This window comes from Pleurodeles waltl, chromosome 10 (genome assembly GCF_031143425.1).
Source record: "Pleurodeles waltl isolate 20211129_DDA chromosome 10, aPleWal1.hap1.20221129, whole genome shotgun sequence".
Classification (NCBI taxonomy): Eukaryota; Metazoa; Chordata; class Amphibia; order Caudata; family Salamandridae; genus Pleurodeles; species Pleurodeles waltl.
Genome location: NC_090449.1, coordinates 813,555,737 through 813,572,371, shown reverse-complemented (window position 1 = coordinate 813,572,371; position 16,635 = coordinate 813,555,737). Strand labels below are relative to the sequence as shown.

The 16,635-nt window shown below is 44.9% G+C and overlaps 1 protein-coding gene across 1 annotated transcript in view; it reads left to right on the top strand.

Annotated features, from left to right (window-relative positions):
- LOC138262456 (transmembrane channel-like protein 2) overlaps positions 1-16,635 on the top strand; it is a 469,363-nt gene that overhangs the window by 393,073 nt on the left and 59,655 nt on the right. The window contains exons 17-18 of the mRNA XM_069212350.1: positions 7,709-7,832; positions 8,914-9,615. Of these exons, the coding sequence (XP_069068451.1) occupies positions 7,709-7,832; positions 8,914-9,615 (826 nt within the window). The remainder of the gene's footprint in view (positions 1-7,708; positions 7,833-8,913; positions 9,616-16,635) is intronic.

Sequence of the window (16,635 nt, the reverse complement as noted above, 5' to 3'; positions counted from 1 at the left end):
CTCCTCCAAAGAGGATCAGTATTCCTCTATGTACAGTTTCATTCACACTAAACATTTGATCTGAAAACATATTTTTATTCCACTTTCCTGGACAGCCTCAGATAGTGTATTATTCAGGAAGGGGAGTTGTAATCTCAAACAACACTATACACAGTGCTACAAAAGGGACATCTGTCACAAGCCTGTAGTTTAAAAAAAAGTGAATAAATCAAATGTTAGAAAAATAGACGAATACATTTACCACTGTGCTCTGAATGAACATTCTAGTGTTCCTAACTGTTTCAAGTTCTCAAGGCCTTTCCACTGTGGTTCCATTGGTGGGCATATTATGACTACCCATGGTTTGATTATTGCATATTAGTTTTAACATTTCCTGAATGAAAAACAAAGGAGATGTTATATTTTTTCTCAGAATGGGTTAGTACTTAAACTTAGTAAGTGACGTATAATATTCGGCTGTGCCAAGAATTTTGTTACTTGTGTTCATGCCATGAGGAATGTACACTTCTTCTAATTCATTATAAGAGAATTGTTGTAAGAGTACCCCTTCACATCACAGACCCAGACACTGATGTGCTGTGTCCCACAGGGATTGTCCCCTATCTCCACCCTTTAAACATATACATGGCATCCATTGAGTCTGCTACCATGATCATGTAGTTGGTGAATTTGGTTCTGGTGGCATATGTCTAGTACATCAGGAAAAGAATGATTTGAATGCCATTTGCATAAGAGATGATGGTGATGTATTGTGATCAGATGATGTTGGTGAGCAGTGCCATTATTTTTTGTCATTTCCTTTCCTTTACGCTTCTACACGTCACCTGCTGCCAACAAATGAAATGCAGAGAGAATAAATTATCAGGAATACATTGTTGCCACATCACCCATAATCCCATTTAATCTGGTAACTCTCGTCACAGGCTAAATTACAATTAAGAGTCAATTTGTGCAGTAACACTTAGGGCTTGATTTAGCATTTGGCGGACAGAGTATTGTTCATCAGAATGGGAGAGGACATTACCGCCACCATCTTAATGGAACACCGTCCGCTAGATTTAGAGATGAATGTGGGCTCAGAAGTAATCTCTGTACATTTATGGGAATCGCCAGAATGGTGATTTCTTTCAATGTACTAACAGTTTGGTGAACAGACGCCATCAGTTTTGACAGTCGTCCCGCAAACTTTAGACTTTTTTGTTTTTCAGAAATAAAGTCTAAAAGCAAGCGTCTGTTTCTGAAAAACAAAAATTAACAACCCTCCTGACTCGGGAGTTTACTCCTAGAGTGTGGGGATCATTATTGTTTTTTTTGTGTCCTGGTGACTGATTGAAAAAAAAGCACTATACTAAATTGGGTGGACACTGTAATGTCCTTTCTCGGATGGCCCCTACTTCATTGGGCCACTGGAAGAAGTATTTGGTTGATGGAGCCACATGAGCTCAGTCAACAGAATACTTAAGGTCTGACTGACTCTAAAAGAAATGGGTAGAGCAAGGGTTTGGCGAGCACTGTACACCATTGCAACAGAGTACCCTTTCCCACAAACTCTAAATTAGGCCCCAAGTCTCCAGGATATAACTTTTTCTGACCATCTAGCACCATTTGAATGATAATCACCTACCAGGATGTGCCAGGTTTGTAGCTGTACAACCCTTTCATTATTGACAACCTGCACTGGTCCTCCAATCTTCTTAACACAACTAGATTAAGAATTGTATGAGCTACATTTATTCAGTTCTTCTATTAATTGAATCTCAGAGTTGGGTCAGTGTGAATTTTATTTGTTACTGGATATGTGGCATAAGTAGGGAAGCCGTTTCCAACTCCCCCACTGATTGGGAGACAGCTGAATCCATTCACTTTTCATCATGACATGTAAATGTCATGTCACACTTGGTTATCTATTAACCATACAGGCATGCAGTACATACCTTAAACACCATTTCAGTTGGTTAATTTTTTTCCAGAAAGATCTCCCTTAAGAAATGTGGACATTTGGAGGAGAAAGAAAGATTTGGTCTAAAAAAGACAACAATCAAAATGGATGCAATGAATTGTATTCTAGCTCTTTATGGAACTATCTTCTATTTTTTTACTAAACCAAACATACAAACTCAAAGGCCAGGAATTAAGATTTATATATTGTATATGGCATCAGTGATATCATCAATGATGACATTTGAGTTGTCATCGATGATGTAATCAATGATGTAATTTAAGGTGCCATGTGTGATGTAATATGAGAGATTATAAACCATGCTTAGCGGGGGTGCAAGTTATAGTTAGCTCAGTAAGCTATAACTTTCAGAGGCATTCTGATTTTTAAACGTTAGTATTTCAACACCTAACTGTAATGTCACTTTCAGAGATAAAACACACACAAGCACACAAACACACATATTCCAAATGTTACTATTTTGCAATGACAGAGGTGTTAAGCAACTGAGAATATGGGTAGGATGAGTAATCTGATGTGGAAAGGGGGTGCTGTATTCATACAGATGTTTTTATAGTTAAGTATTTGTACCCTGCTTAAATATTGGACGAGGGTAGTGGAAGTCCCACTCAGGCAACAACCACAACCCTTGTCGGGGTGAACCACAAAAATCACTGAATTACCCTGTGCTTAACCCTCTGGTAGCTTGGCACAAAATAAGTCAAACTTAACTTACAGCCAATCTGTAAAGTATTTATGCAGCACACAAACTATAATTAAGTGAAAACATAACACAAGAAAAATCCAAAACCAGTTTAGAAAAATAGAGTAAGCTTTCATAAATGAAAATGATACCATTACAACACAAATCAGTGAAGCCAAATATATCAGCCCATTCACAGTAGCGAAGAGCACAATCTTCAGGGTTTTTACCTTTTTCTTCAGGAGGAGCTCTCCCTGATGCCTAGACATCAAGACTTACTCCAGCAAAGGCCAGCAGCAGGGCTCAGGCAGGTGCAGGCAGGTCAAGGTGCAAGGGGTCAGTTGGGCAGTTGCAAAGAGACCTCTGGAAGCTTACTGTGTCCATGTATCTCACACAGGAGGTCAGCTAACTTACTCTTGGAGTCACTCTGGATAACCTGGGATCAAGGGAAGGAGCTCCAATTTTCCTTCTTCAGATATTAAGGCAGTCCTTCAAGCAGCAGGGCAGTATTTCTTGCAGCAGGACAACCCTCCTACTGAATCATCCACAGGTTCAAGAGTGTTCTAATGACTGGCTCTGAAGGTCCTCCTTTTATACCTGGTGCCAGCCTTTGTGAGGGGGAAATTTCTGAACTACCCCCAAAACTGGTTCTGGTCAGTTCTTCCCCTTCCCCTGGTCCAGGTTCCAGACTGTCTGGGGTGACATAAGGCTAAATAGCCCTACACATTTAATGCAAAATTATAAATTCACTCATTTAACCATCAAAGCATTTAAAAAACGTTTTTTTACATTTATAATGTCCATCAACATACAGAATTATATACGATTACAAAAGACAACCAGATAAACAAATAAGAAAAGTGCGTAGTGCCCCAGTGCAGCAAAACCTCAACAAGGTATAACTAACTTTTATGCAATGTATAATGAAAGGTGTGTTACAAGTAACAAACAGCCATGTAGGATTAGCAAAAATAATCCATTAGCCTCAAAGTAGCACCAAATTATCTGTTTGTTTATTACACTTTGTTGGTGACATTTCAACCCAAAGGAAGGTATGACCTGGTTTCATCAGGCCCTGGTATAATATCGAGGCCATCTGAAACCATTAACATAAAACCAATTTACCAAATTTGTGTTAATTGAAAGGTGGGTGGGTTTGAATGAAAATGAAGTTAAATGTACAGGAGTTCCTTCCATCCAGATGAGAGAATGTCCAGTATAAGGCACCCTTGTGAGATAATACAACAAATTTACATATTTGGGTAGCAGAATACCTAAATAAAAGTGTAATAGAATGAATGCAGCACACCAGCTCTCAAGATGAGTTTCCCCTTGCCCTCAAGGTTCAAAGCCCACTTACCCCGAGTACAAATGAAAATACCGGGTGGGTGGCAAATTTCCTAAAATGCCAAGGGAGAATGCTTCCCTCAAACAGAGGCAGTGAGGCCACTGACCATCATTGTCTGATTCCTCCAAAGGTATGCATGTTCATCAGAAGAAGCAGTCAAAGCTGCATGAAAACAAGACTTAGAATATGGAGTGGGTTCCAAGTTCAGGTGCTCTCAAAAGGGGAGCGCATGACAGAAAAAGGGTTATGCAACCAGCCCACCCATAATCTGGACCCTGCAAGGCATAAAACAGGAAGATAAAGTAAACCAAGAATTACTTGGAAAATCGAAATACAGATAGTTCTTTCAGAATCTTTAAGGGTACAAAAGCCATTGTTGCATGGATGCAAAAGGTCCATATTAGATTTTAGCAGATTGCATTCACATCATCCCCTTTTATCCTTTAAGCAGGGGTACAAGTAAAGAAAGAGGGGTTTTGACTATGTCAACCAGCCTACTCATCATCCAGACCACACAATACATGAAACAGACAAAATAAACAAAAATAATAATTATTGAGAAAACCTAAATACAGAGTCCTTTCACAATTTAATAAGACATAAGGACGTTTTGGTGCATGGCTACAAGAAGTCCTTCTATAGATTCCACTACATTACATCCACCTCATCCCAATTTATCCTTGAAACAAGGATAACATTCTGCACCATTCCTCATTGGCATTCAAGCCTCTTTCAATTGAGCATCATCACATACTATATTTGCATTACAATCTTTGCAGAATTAGCAAAATGTTACCTCCTCTAGTAGGCGTCTGTGCCACTTCTGGTACATGACATCGGATGTCATTGGCAGAGTGACCAGCATTGAAAAAGTGTGCCACGAACGGTGCAGTGATCACTCCCCACTGGGATCCTGCTCCTATGTTGTCCAATCCGCACTTTTGCCTGTTGAGTGGTTTGACCTATATAGATCATAGCACATAGACACCAAATGCAATAATCAACATTAAGGGGGTCATTCTGACCCTGGCGGCCGGTGGCCGCCAGGGCCACCGACCACGGGAGCACCGCCAACAGGCTGGCGGTGCTTCCACGAGCATTCTGACCGCGGCGGTTCAGCCGCGGTCAGAAGCGGAAAGTCGGCGGTCTCCCGCCGACTTTCCGCTGCTCGGGGGAATCCTCCATGGCGGCGGAGCACGCTCCGCCGCCATGGGGATTCAGACACCCCCTACCGCCATCCTGTTCATGGCGGGAAACCCGCCATGAACAGGATGGCGGTAGGGGGTGCCGCGGGGCCCCTGGGGGCCCCTGCAGTGCCCATGCCAATGGCATGGGCACTGCAGGGGCCCCCGTAAGAGGGCCCCGCAAAGTATTTCAGTGTCTGCCTTGCAGACACTGAAATACGCGACGGGTGCAACTGCACCCGTCGCACCCCTACAACTACGCCGGCTCAATTCTGAGCCGGCGTCCTCGTTGCAGGGGCATTTCCTCTGGGCCGGCGGCCGCTCTTTTGGAGAGCGCCCGCCGGCCCAGAGGAAATGTCTGAATGGCCGCCGCGGTCTTCTGACCGCGGTGCGGTCATTTGGCGGCGGTACCTTGGCGGACGGCCTCCGCCGTCCGCCAAGGTCAGAATCAGGGCCTAACTGTGTTACAGTTAGAAAAATGCCTCAATTCAGATTTGAAATCGCCATGTTCAAAGTACTTAGTATTGTCTGTAAATGGGCAAAAAACACAATATCCACATTTGTAATGTCCCCTCACAGGAAGAAGGCTCCATAAATCCCCAAGGGTGCTGTTAGATAACTTGGGACATCCTACAGAGTGCACCAGGTGATCTTTTAGATTTGTACCTCTCTTAAAGAAAAACAACTGTAACTCTGGAATCGGGCCAGTATTCTGGATAATATGCCAATGTTTCTTAATCAATGCCACAATTTTGTTAGTGTAAGGGCAAAAGGTAGTCACACATACTATTTGTTTGGCATTTTCATGTAGTATTTCTTCTGTGTTACAGAACCAGGCTCTCTTAAGTGCAGTTCTTACCAATCTGCAAGGGTAGCTCCTCTCCTTTTCCTAAAGTTAATATGCTTCTACCAACAAAAGATTTAAATTGTTACTAACATCCGTGATCACTCTGTATGTGCTCCTTTTTGTTACCCTCTTAAACAGGCTTTCACTACATGCACTGCAATGAGTACCATGTCCCAGGGTCCTGTAATGGCAGCCACAACGTTTTGTCCATGTTGTGGCCAGACAGTCAAGAAGAGGTCACTTTGGGAGCCTGTCTCCCTGGCCCTCTACCCTTGTGAGGGGTCCCAGAGTTAACCGCACCCCAAAAACAATGTGGTGGACATCATGGTGTCGCAGGTGTCCTGTGAAAGCCAGCAAGGCCCCAGCTGTGTGATTGCATGGGATTCCTATGGGAGTCTCACAGGAGCCCTGGGCCCAGAAAATATTCAAGAACAAAAAGAAAATGTGAGGTATGTGGCCACTTGTCAGGGTGTTGGCCATCCATGTGGGGTGGAAGGGAGGCCTGGCAGCATACCAAGCCCTGTAACCAACCCCACACCACGTACCTGCAAACAACCCAAACATGTGGTCATCCTTTCACTGAGCACATAAGCTTTGTGGTTCGTGGGGTGCCTCCAGTCAATCCCTCTGCAAAACTCACCACAAGGGCCCAAATCCCAACAAGGGTCAGCCTCCTCTGTGCCCAAAGCCTATCGCTGTGTGCAGCAGTGGGTTGGCTCTGCACCCACCAAACTTCAGATGGCCCACCCCCCACTGCTCACAGCTTACAGCCTGCACAATGATAATTGTCCCCCGGGTCTGGTCTATTACCAGAGCCTTCTCATAGTTTACTAAAAATGTTTTAATATTACTGAGCTACTACAACACTTCGACCCCAGTACCACAGGCGGTGCCATCTGAATACTGCGTAACCAGGTGCTGGTACCGCAATACCTGTGGCTCAAAACACTGTTTTTATACATTTTGACTTTTAGGTGGTCATTTGTGCCTCTGCCTCCACCCCCATGGCCCGGGAATCACGGTGTGCCCACACTGTTGTCCTAGGCGGCCACTGATTTTTTTCAGGACTTGGGAAGCAAGTCCTTGTGGATCAATATGGCTTCCACATTTCATTTCTACAGCAAGGAGGGGTTATTCATTTGGTTCTTTGGGAGCATCTCCATTGGACTTTGTAAAACGTATCAATCGTTAATTGTAGTCACATCATACAACATCTGTAAGTAAGTAGGCGTGTTATCCTCCCTAGGGAGAAAGAGCTCCATGATGATTTTCCTGTTTACCAAAAAGCACCGCCTAGTATCTACCAGAAAGACATTAAAAGAAAATACCAGGCATATTAAAACAAATCGGGTTACAATCCTATTCAGGCCTAATAAATTCTGTATTTGACAATATGTTACTAGTTATCGGACCGAATGCCAAAGTAGTCAAATAATATGACTCAGAAAGTGAATTATCCTAGTTGGATACGTTATCTGTGTTTTATTGAACGAAAAACATTCTTGAATTGCTTTCATCAAGTGGCGCATCAAGTTCTCTGCTTGATTAAGAATGCAGTGTAACCTTATTGCATTCTCTGAGAAAAAATAAGACATTAAGCTACAAATTCATTTAGTCTTATCACCTCTCTTTCATTGAAACATGTATATCATCATCTTCCTGATGTTCTGATGTCATTTTACAACAGCAACGTGAAGAGGAAAAAAACAAAAGGAACAATAACACTGAAGCTAACTCTATAATGAAAGAATTAGAGGATTTGCTTCCACCGCAGGCAAGAATGGCTCTTCACCAGCAGTCAAGTGAAGCAGGTAACCAGAGCATACATATATACATACATATAGCTGATTTGTATATTGCAATAATGTTTGAATTTTCATTGGTCATAACTTAAATTATATTTGTCCATATCAGATGCAATGAAATATGAATACTTAACATCTGTAATATGATCGCTGAACTATCTACTGCCAGAAGATGCCTGCACTGTTAAGCCACTTTTTGTTGTCTTTCATGTCTTAATATTAAATAAAAATATCTGACAATAAAGCTGGGCATCTCCAGTGGACAAAAACTTCTATGTAGCTAAAGTTTACTATGCCTTGGATCCTCAAGTTTCAAATACAGATCTATCTGGCTCACTCATTCTCTAGTCAAGCCACTAAGATATGAAATGACAAATCAAGAACATTCAAATTAGCACCAGTCTTCACATCTTTCAATAAAAGCTGCAGTTCTAAAAACATCAACCAACAACTAATATTTCATCTGGTTGGCACCCACCATATACCCTCTGTTCTCAACTTGTACTGTCTCTCCGTTTTTGCTTAAATATTTTCCGCCAGAATGCATGCCTTCTATGTTCAAGTGTTTTGTTCATAATCAATGCCTTCCAGGGTTTTAGCTGTCAATTGATCTTTATATTCTTTTGCATTTTTTGTTTTTATTAACCAGGATAAATTAAAAAAAATTATCAATGCTGCATATATTTGTTTTTTCTGCATGAGTTTAAGATTAGTGACAAGTTGCTTTAATATATATGACAAATTATTTTACATTTCACACATTACTGAGCACTATACTTTTAAGCATAATGTTGAGTTCACAGTCCAATTATAGATCTTTCTCTTTGGGCTGAGTGCAGGTATTCATTATAATCTCATGAAGCTTTAATTTATCACCATAATGTGTATGTGTGCCAAGTCCATTCTGTTGTTTGCTAGTTGGGCTTTTGCTGTACAGGTACCGCTCTCTGCATACATCCGTTGGAAACATTTAGGTAAATTTGAGAAATTATTCACTAACGCTCCTGTCACACAAAGAGATGGTGGACTGTTTTTTGAAAACTCACTGTTTACAACTAATGGGCCTTAATCAAGTCCCCACTGGAAGTCGCCAACACCTCAGACCCACCGCCCCCCAGCCACAACAAACTCCTGCTCTCTCAGACCCATGTCAGCGACGATGACACCACCAAAGTCATGAACACCATTCACTCCGGCTCACCATCTGACCCCGGCCCGCATCACACCTTCAACAAAGCGAGCTCCATCATCGCCCCCCCCCAACTCGGGATGATCAGCAACAGCTCCTTCGAGACCGTCACCTTCCCAGAAATCTGGAAGCACACCGAGATCAATGCCTTACTGAAGAAACCCAAGGCGGACCCAAAGGACCTAAAAAACTATTGGCACATCTCCCTGCTCCCGTTCCCAGCAAAGGTCATCGAGAAGATCGTCAACAGTCAACTGACCCACCTTCTTGAGGAAAACAACACTCTGGACCCGTCCCAACCCGGTTTTCGCAGCAACCACAGCACCAAGATCGCCCTCATCACCGACACCGATGGCATCAGGACCCTGCTAGACAAAGGCGAAACCGCTGCCCTTATCCTCCTCGACCTCTCGGCCGCCTTTGACACCGCCTGCCACCACACCCTATGCATACCCCACCATGACACAGGGATCTGCAACAAAACCCTGGACTGGACCACCTCCTTCCTCACCGGCAGAACCCAGAGAGTCCGCCTCCCTCCTTTCCGATCTGAAGCCACTAAGACCATATGCGGCGTACCTCAGCCCGACCCTCTTCAACGTCTACACGGCACCGCTCGCCAACATCGTCCGATCTCACAATCTCAACATCGTCTCATACACCAACGACACTCAGCTGATCCTCTCCCTCACCAAGGACCCCGCCACCGCCAAAACCAACCTCCACGGAGGAATGAAGGCCGTCGCCAACTGTATGGAGAACAGTGGCCTAAAACTGAACTCGGACAAGACAGGTCCTCATCCTCTGCTCCACCCCATCTGCCTGGGACAACTCCTGGTGGCCGACCACACTGGGAGCTGCACCGACGCCCACCAACCACGCGCGCAACCTGGGTTTCATCCTAGACTCTTCACTCTCCATGACTCAACAAGTCAACGCCGTCTCATCCTCCTGCTTTAACACCCTCCGCATGCTCTGCAAGATCTTCAGGTGGATCCCCACCGAAACCAGAAGGATGGTCACCCAGGCCCTCGTCAGCAGCAGACTGGACTATGGCAACGCTCTCTACGTGGGAACTACGGCCAATCTCCAGAAAAGACTGCAATGCATACAGAACGCCTCTGCGTGCCTCATCCTCGACATCCCCCGCCACAGCCACATCACAGCCCACCTGAGAGACCTACACTGGCTCCCCATCAACAAGAGGATCACCTTCAAGCTCCTCACCCAGGCCCAAAAAGCACTCCACAATGCAAGACCAGCATACCTCAATGAGCGACTCACCTTCTACACCCCGAACCGACAACTCCGCTCCGCCGACCTCGCCCTAGGCACCATTCCACGCATCCACAGGACAACAACTGGTAGCAGATCATTCTCCTACCTCGCCGCCAAGACCTGGAACACCCTCCCCATCCATTTATGGCAGACCAAGGACCTGCTGACCTTCAGGAGGCACCTCAAGACCTGGCTGTTCGAGCCTGTAGCAGCTCCCCCTCCACCCCCAACACCTTGAGACCTGCGAAGGTAAGTAGCGCGCTCTACAAATGTACTGATTGATTGATTGATTGATTGAATCACAAATATTTTGTAAAGTAGGAGTGTCTTACTCTTCTGTCTTAATAGGATTTGTGAGGTATCACTCCATTAAAGGGGCATACTTTGAAAACTGTAGCATATCTAAATTCTATATTGGGACGGATAAAATTTTGTTTAACGGTTTGATTTGAAAGGTGCTCACCTTCATCAGCTTTAGAAATAAAAATGTTATAAATGGATTTTTTCTTGATGTATTAAAAACTACTTTGCTCCAGGAGTAGGTGGGAGCAGTGGAAAATGCTGCTCCCTCTAGGGCAGGAGTGAAGTATCAGAGCTGGCTCCCACCAGCACCCAATAGGAACAGCACTAGGAAATCATGACTCAATTTGGGAGAAACCACCAGCAGGGCCTAGTGCAGGTTGTGTTGTAACAAGTCAGCTGGGCTCTTCTTGAATCTGGGTGTGCCCCTGTAGCTAAACAGAAGGTCAGCCAACTGACCTTAGGAGTCCACTTCTTTGTCCTGGATACAAGTAGGAGCAGGCCCACCCCTTTGGCTTCCCCACAGGTCTTAAACAGCACATGCAATGCATCTTCTTCTCTTCCACAGGTCCAAAGTATTTTGAAGAAGGTGCCCGGGGTGTCATATTTGTGCCTGGCACTAGTCTGTGAGTGGGGTAGACTCCTGGCACCTCCCTAACCATTAGGAAGAGAGTTCCCAGGGGTATCCCTACCTACGTTTGCAGCAGTTCATGTATGTTTTATTGCATACAGTCTCAGAGGGCTCCTCTCTGCCTAATTCTGCCACAGATGGTGGAATCCTTCTCTCCTTCTGCAGAGCCTATCTGCCCATCCCATCACTGTGACAGGTAAATGAGCAATACCTCCTCTGTGGTCCTTCCAAAACCAGTTGTCGGGGCAGGTCTCTCCCCACTGGGATTTGAGCCTTCCTAACTGGATCTACAAAGAAACAGGCTTGTCCCGCTCTGAGCTAACATTTGACTCCCCACAGGGGATGTCTCTTTGAAGTTACTCAAATTCCTTGACACTGCCCAAATGGTCATCCTGATGAGAGAATAGTAACACTTCTCCACACCCAGGTCTTTGTTTCTACTCTGGGAGCAGTATTCATACCTCATTCAGGGCTTGAACACTCAGAAGGCTGGAGCTAGAGTCTAATGCAAATTATCCTCTGGAAACTTTAGGCATAGAAATGGTAACTTTCTAAAAGCACCTTTCATTATTCTTTATTAAATTGAATATTAAAAATCTCCAAAATGTAAGTACAGTGAGAGATGCCTGTCACATGCAGTGCATGGGTGTCTACCCACATGTTACAAACAGTGCAAGCTCTCCTGTCTGCCTACACTATGCACAAGGTAAAAACATCAGTCTTCTATAGATGCCAATCAAAAGCCCTCAGTTAGCAGAGTGCACTATCTTCTCCTAGTGTGCCTGTCTGACTAAGCCCATGGTGCAACCTGTGCACTGCCTCCTTTGGCACATTATATCTGCAGATAACAGCTCTGTGCACACAGGACAGTGTCTCCTCCCTGTGTGCCTGTCTGACAAAGCCCATGATGTAACCTGTACACTGCCTCCTATGGTCAATTATACCTGCCAATAATAGTGCGCATAATGTAGTGTTTCCTTCCTGTGTGCCTGTCCACACTAAGCAATATGGCGCAAGCTCTGCAGCCTATGCTTCTTTTCATTGCACATGTCCACGTTAAGGACATGGTACAAACAGTGCAGTGCCTCCTCCATTTCTGCATGTCTGCCTGTACTGAGCACATGATATAAGCAGTGAAGAGCTTCTGGTCAGTACTTTTCCTCCACTGTGTTTTCCCAATGCTTACACTCTCTGTCTTCCTACACTAAGAACCATGTAATAGTCCAGTGTCTCTGCTTGTGATATGGCATCCCACACTAAACACACTGTACAAACAGGCAGCGTTTCCTCTCATGCTGTCTTGCATCACTAACTATGAGACAGACAGAGAACTATTTTCAACCTTCTTGACTACACTAAGAACATGAAACATATGCAGTGTTTACCATTTTAGCTGCCCAATCAAATGTGAATAACTTAATGAAACATACAAAAAGCACAATGGTTACAGTCTGGCAACTCTAAAAGGCACACAAAAGGAAAAAGTAAAAGTAAAACAGTCGACATAAGTGAGCTGATTCAAAGCGCCACAGCCGCCATAAGCGTTTTCGCAAAGGAGACTCACAAAAGGAAAAAGAAGTTTGCTCGCTTTGAAAGGCAAGCCCATGAACATAGTGATAGTGATGGGCGTGAGGTGGGCATGGTTAAAAGCCCAAATATATACCAAGGTGTTGGAAAAGCAGCACTTGCGCGCTGCTATGTTCAGCCTAAAAATGGGGATGACCATGTTTACTCTGTGTGTGTGTATGCAACCTGCTGAGCTGCTCAAGATAGCTGTTCACTGCTCGAGCTCAGTCATGGTGCCGGCCTCTTACCTATCGCTATACCACATGTGGGGCCCATCCTCTGCTGTTGACTGCTGCCTAGATGTGCCTTACTTGTGCACCACCTATGGCATTGTCTCTGGCACAAGTGTAACTGGGTCCTGGTTTCCATATCCATCGGGCCGTTGGATCGTGCACTGAGCAGGAGGTGGTGTAGCCCCATTGTATGCAGAAGGGTTGCAGCAGCCTTGGCAACACTAGAGTAGGTATACATTTGGGCCAGCTGTATGGTCATCCTGCTGATCCTTTGTTAGAAACTGGGTTTCTGTTTGGCAGAGGTATGCATCCTGCCCAAGCAGGAACCACAATCCAGTCCTAGTGAGAGTAAGTCAAAAACACACCCTTAATTAACCTGTTCTCACCCCCTGAAAGCTTGGTAGAGAGCAGTCAGGCTCAACATGAGAGGCAATGTGTAAAGTATGTGTACAACACTTTAAACTGTAACAAAGTGAAAACACCACAAAAAGACTCCACACCAAGTACGAACAATAGAGCTTAATTTCAGGAAAAAAACAAGACCAAAATAACAAAAATCCTGTAAGTAGAAGTAAAGATTTGAATTTTCAAAGAATAAAATGAAATGTAGCGCTTAAAAGCATAAAGCACCAACCAGAGCTATATGGTCGCCGTAGATCGGGTTAAATCCAAAAGTTCAGGCTGACGGTGATGGAGCATGGGTTGGATACAGTCCCAGACAAGTCTAGCTGAATTTTTACCTCCTCAAGAATTAAGCCAAGATTCCGGTTCATGGGGAAGAAGTTTGCAGGGAGCAAGGAGAGCATTGCTGGTGGTCGTCAAGGTCAAGGTGCAAAGTCGGCCAGGTGTCAGGATGGGTAGACTTGAGCCTTGCAGTCAGGAGCGATGATGCTTGCTGTGCGAAGAGAAAAACTTTCAGCAGCCTGCCCTGATTTTACGGGCAAGCACCACAAATCCAGTGCGAGCAGGCCCGTTCATGATTGCAAAGAGACCAAAAACTTGATTTCAGGAGCCAAAAAACACTTTCAAGAGCCCATGACTGGAGAGGCACCTCTTGGAGATCAGGAGCTGGTTGAAGACGAGTCCAGGGGCTGTAGCAGGTGAGTTAGAAAGCTTTTATGTCCCTGAAACACTCTGGGTTCAAGTGAGGCGGGTCCATTCCTTACTCTGCAAGGCAGAGGGCAGCACACAACAGGGCAGCACAGCTGAAAAGCAGTTCTTCCAAATCAGCAGTCCCGAGTGGCAGTCCATGTAGCGGCACAGCAGTCCTTCTTCCTGGCAGAGCTCTTCGCAGTGTACTGAGTTGGTAGGGTCAAAGGTCCAGTACTAATACCGAGGTGTGCCTTTGAAGTGGAGGTGGCTTCAAAGAAGGGTCTTTGACGTACACAGAGGTCTTTTCTTCCTGTCCTGGCTCCAGTCTCACTACAGGTTGTGGGGTATGCAACAATTTGTGTTCGAGCAGGACACTACCCATTCAGGTATAAGTGTCAACTCCTCTCTCCCATCCTGCCCAGGAAGGCACATCAGGATGTTGATGGGAATTCAGTCACACCCTTTGTGTGTGGCTGTCTAGAGGCAATGCACAAAGTCCAGTTGTCATCCTCCCCAGACGTGTATTGGAAATAGGCTGAAGGCACGCAGGTCTAAGAGCAGGAAAAGGCCAACTTTCTAGAAGTGTCATTTTCAAAATTTTAACAATAATTTGTACTACCATTAAAGAGGATATATTATCACAATGCCATAGGTACTAAACATGACATATCTTAATTAGGAATTACAGCATATCAAATGTAATAAGGAATCCCAATGTTAACATATGCGAAGGGTAGACCTCTCAGTAGTGAAAACGAAACTGGGATTTTATTTTGCTGCCAGGACATGTAAAGCTTAAAAGTATAGGTCCTTATTTTAATAACATAGCACTATGCCCTATGGGCTACTGAGGGCCAACCTTAGGGGTGACATATGTAATAATAGGGGAGTTTAAGGCTTGGAAAGAGGTTTTAAAAGTCAAGTCCACAACTTGGCAGTGTTACTGCATACACAGGACCTGCACTGGCAGGCTTGAGACATGTTTAAGGGTTACATAACTGGGTGGCACAAGCAGTGCTGATCAGCAGTGGTAAAGTCCTCAAAGTCCTAAGGCCAACACAAAGGAAATCAGCAAAAATGTGACGCAAACAGGCAAAACGTTTGGGGGAAGACAACCATTAGGCTGACAGGTCTAACACCTTTTCTGCCATTATGGGACATGTTTAACACTGCACAGAGTGCTGGATGGGTAGAGTGTTGGTAGTGCTCTGGCCCAGATGTCGCCAAGCTTCTGACTGGGGCTCTTCTCACAGCGCTTAACTGTTGTGCCTTCTTCCTCTCTCCTGGCCCAGGACTGCCATCCTGACCAGGTGGTGTGCACTACCAGTGAAAGAATGGGGTCAGTGATTCTTGGCCCAACAGAGGACATGAAGCTGCGCATTGTGACACATTGAGGACACTGAGCGCTGCCACACTTTGGGATTTCAAGCCCCTCCTCCTCAGAGACACAATGCATTGTGCCCCCTCGCTCCCTCAATGTGAACCTGTTCTACCTGTTGACGGCGTCCTGCTGGGCCTGTGGAAGGGACTAATGACCCCCTTATGCCTGGGAGATGCACTTATGTTTGGTGCCACTAGTTCCCTGAGATCTCATCTGGCACCATCCTTATACTCCAGGACCACCCACAGCTCTTAAATACTATCTCACTCACAGCATCAAAGGTTTGCATCCTCAGAGTCAGGAGACCACCTATATTCTGCAGGAGATTCCATGTGTATGGGCGGCAGTGTGGTACAAAGGTGAGCATTATTGGAGTATCTTTACATTCTTTGACAGGCCCAGGCCAGCCATTCACCCTTCAATGCTACTGCTCTGAATGGCCATTCGACTGTACTGGACTGCCTCTGACATTGTGGAACTTCTGTGGCATCTACTTCAGATCTTTGCACCTCTAGCAAGGACCTAGCACCCACAAATGGTGGGCATCCACTTAGTTTACCCAGATTAAATCTTTCTTACTGACGCTTTGTTGGGGCCATGCCAGGTGGTTGTGCCCCTGAGTTACATCCCACACTCCCTCTCATTGGGTGGACTTTACCATGGAGAACTGCATGGATAAACTTTCCTTACTTGGGAAGCTCAGCAGTTACAGCAGGAGCATATGTTGCATAATAGACCCACAGCCAGACAGCTCTTATTCTCAGAGGCAACCTGCATGGACAACACCCGCAACACAGCCACTAGAATCCATCAAGGAGGCAATACTGAAGAATATATCAGCCATAGAAGGTATGCTGTCTACTGTGGACACCAACCTCACATCTGAGGTGGAATCAATGAGGCAGGAGGTAGCTACTATCCATTCATACCTAGACAAGGTGAATTATCGCTTAGAAGCTGCGGATACCTAATACCACCATCTGCCAGACTGGGGAAGAGTCATTGAATTTCTTTGTTATGAGGTGACTGATCTAGAGGACAGAGCACGGAAAGATAATGTCTGCATCTATGGGGTCCCTGAAGGTTCAGAACAGAACAATATGCTTTAGTTCCTGGCACTGATGGTCCCAAAACTAATC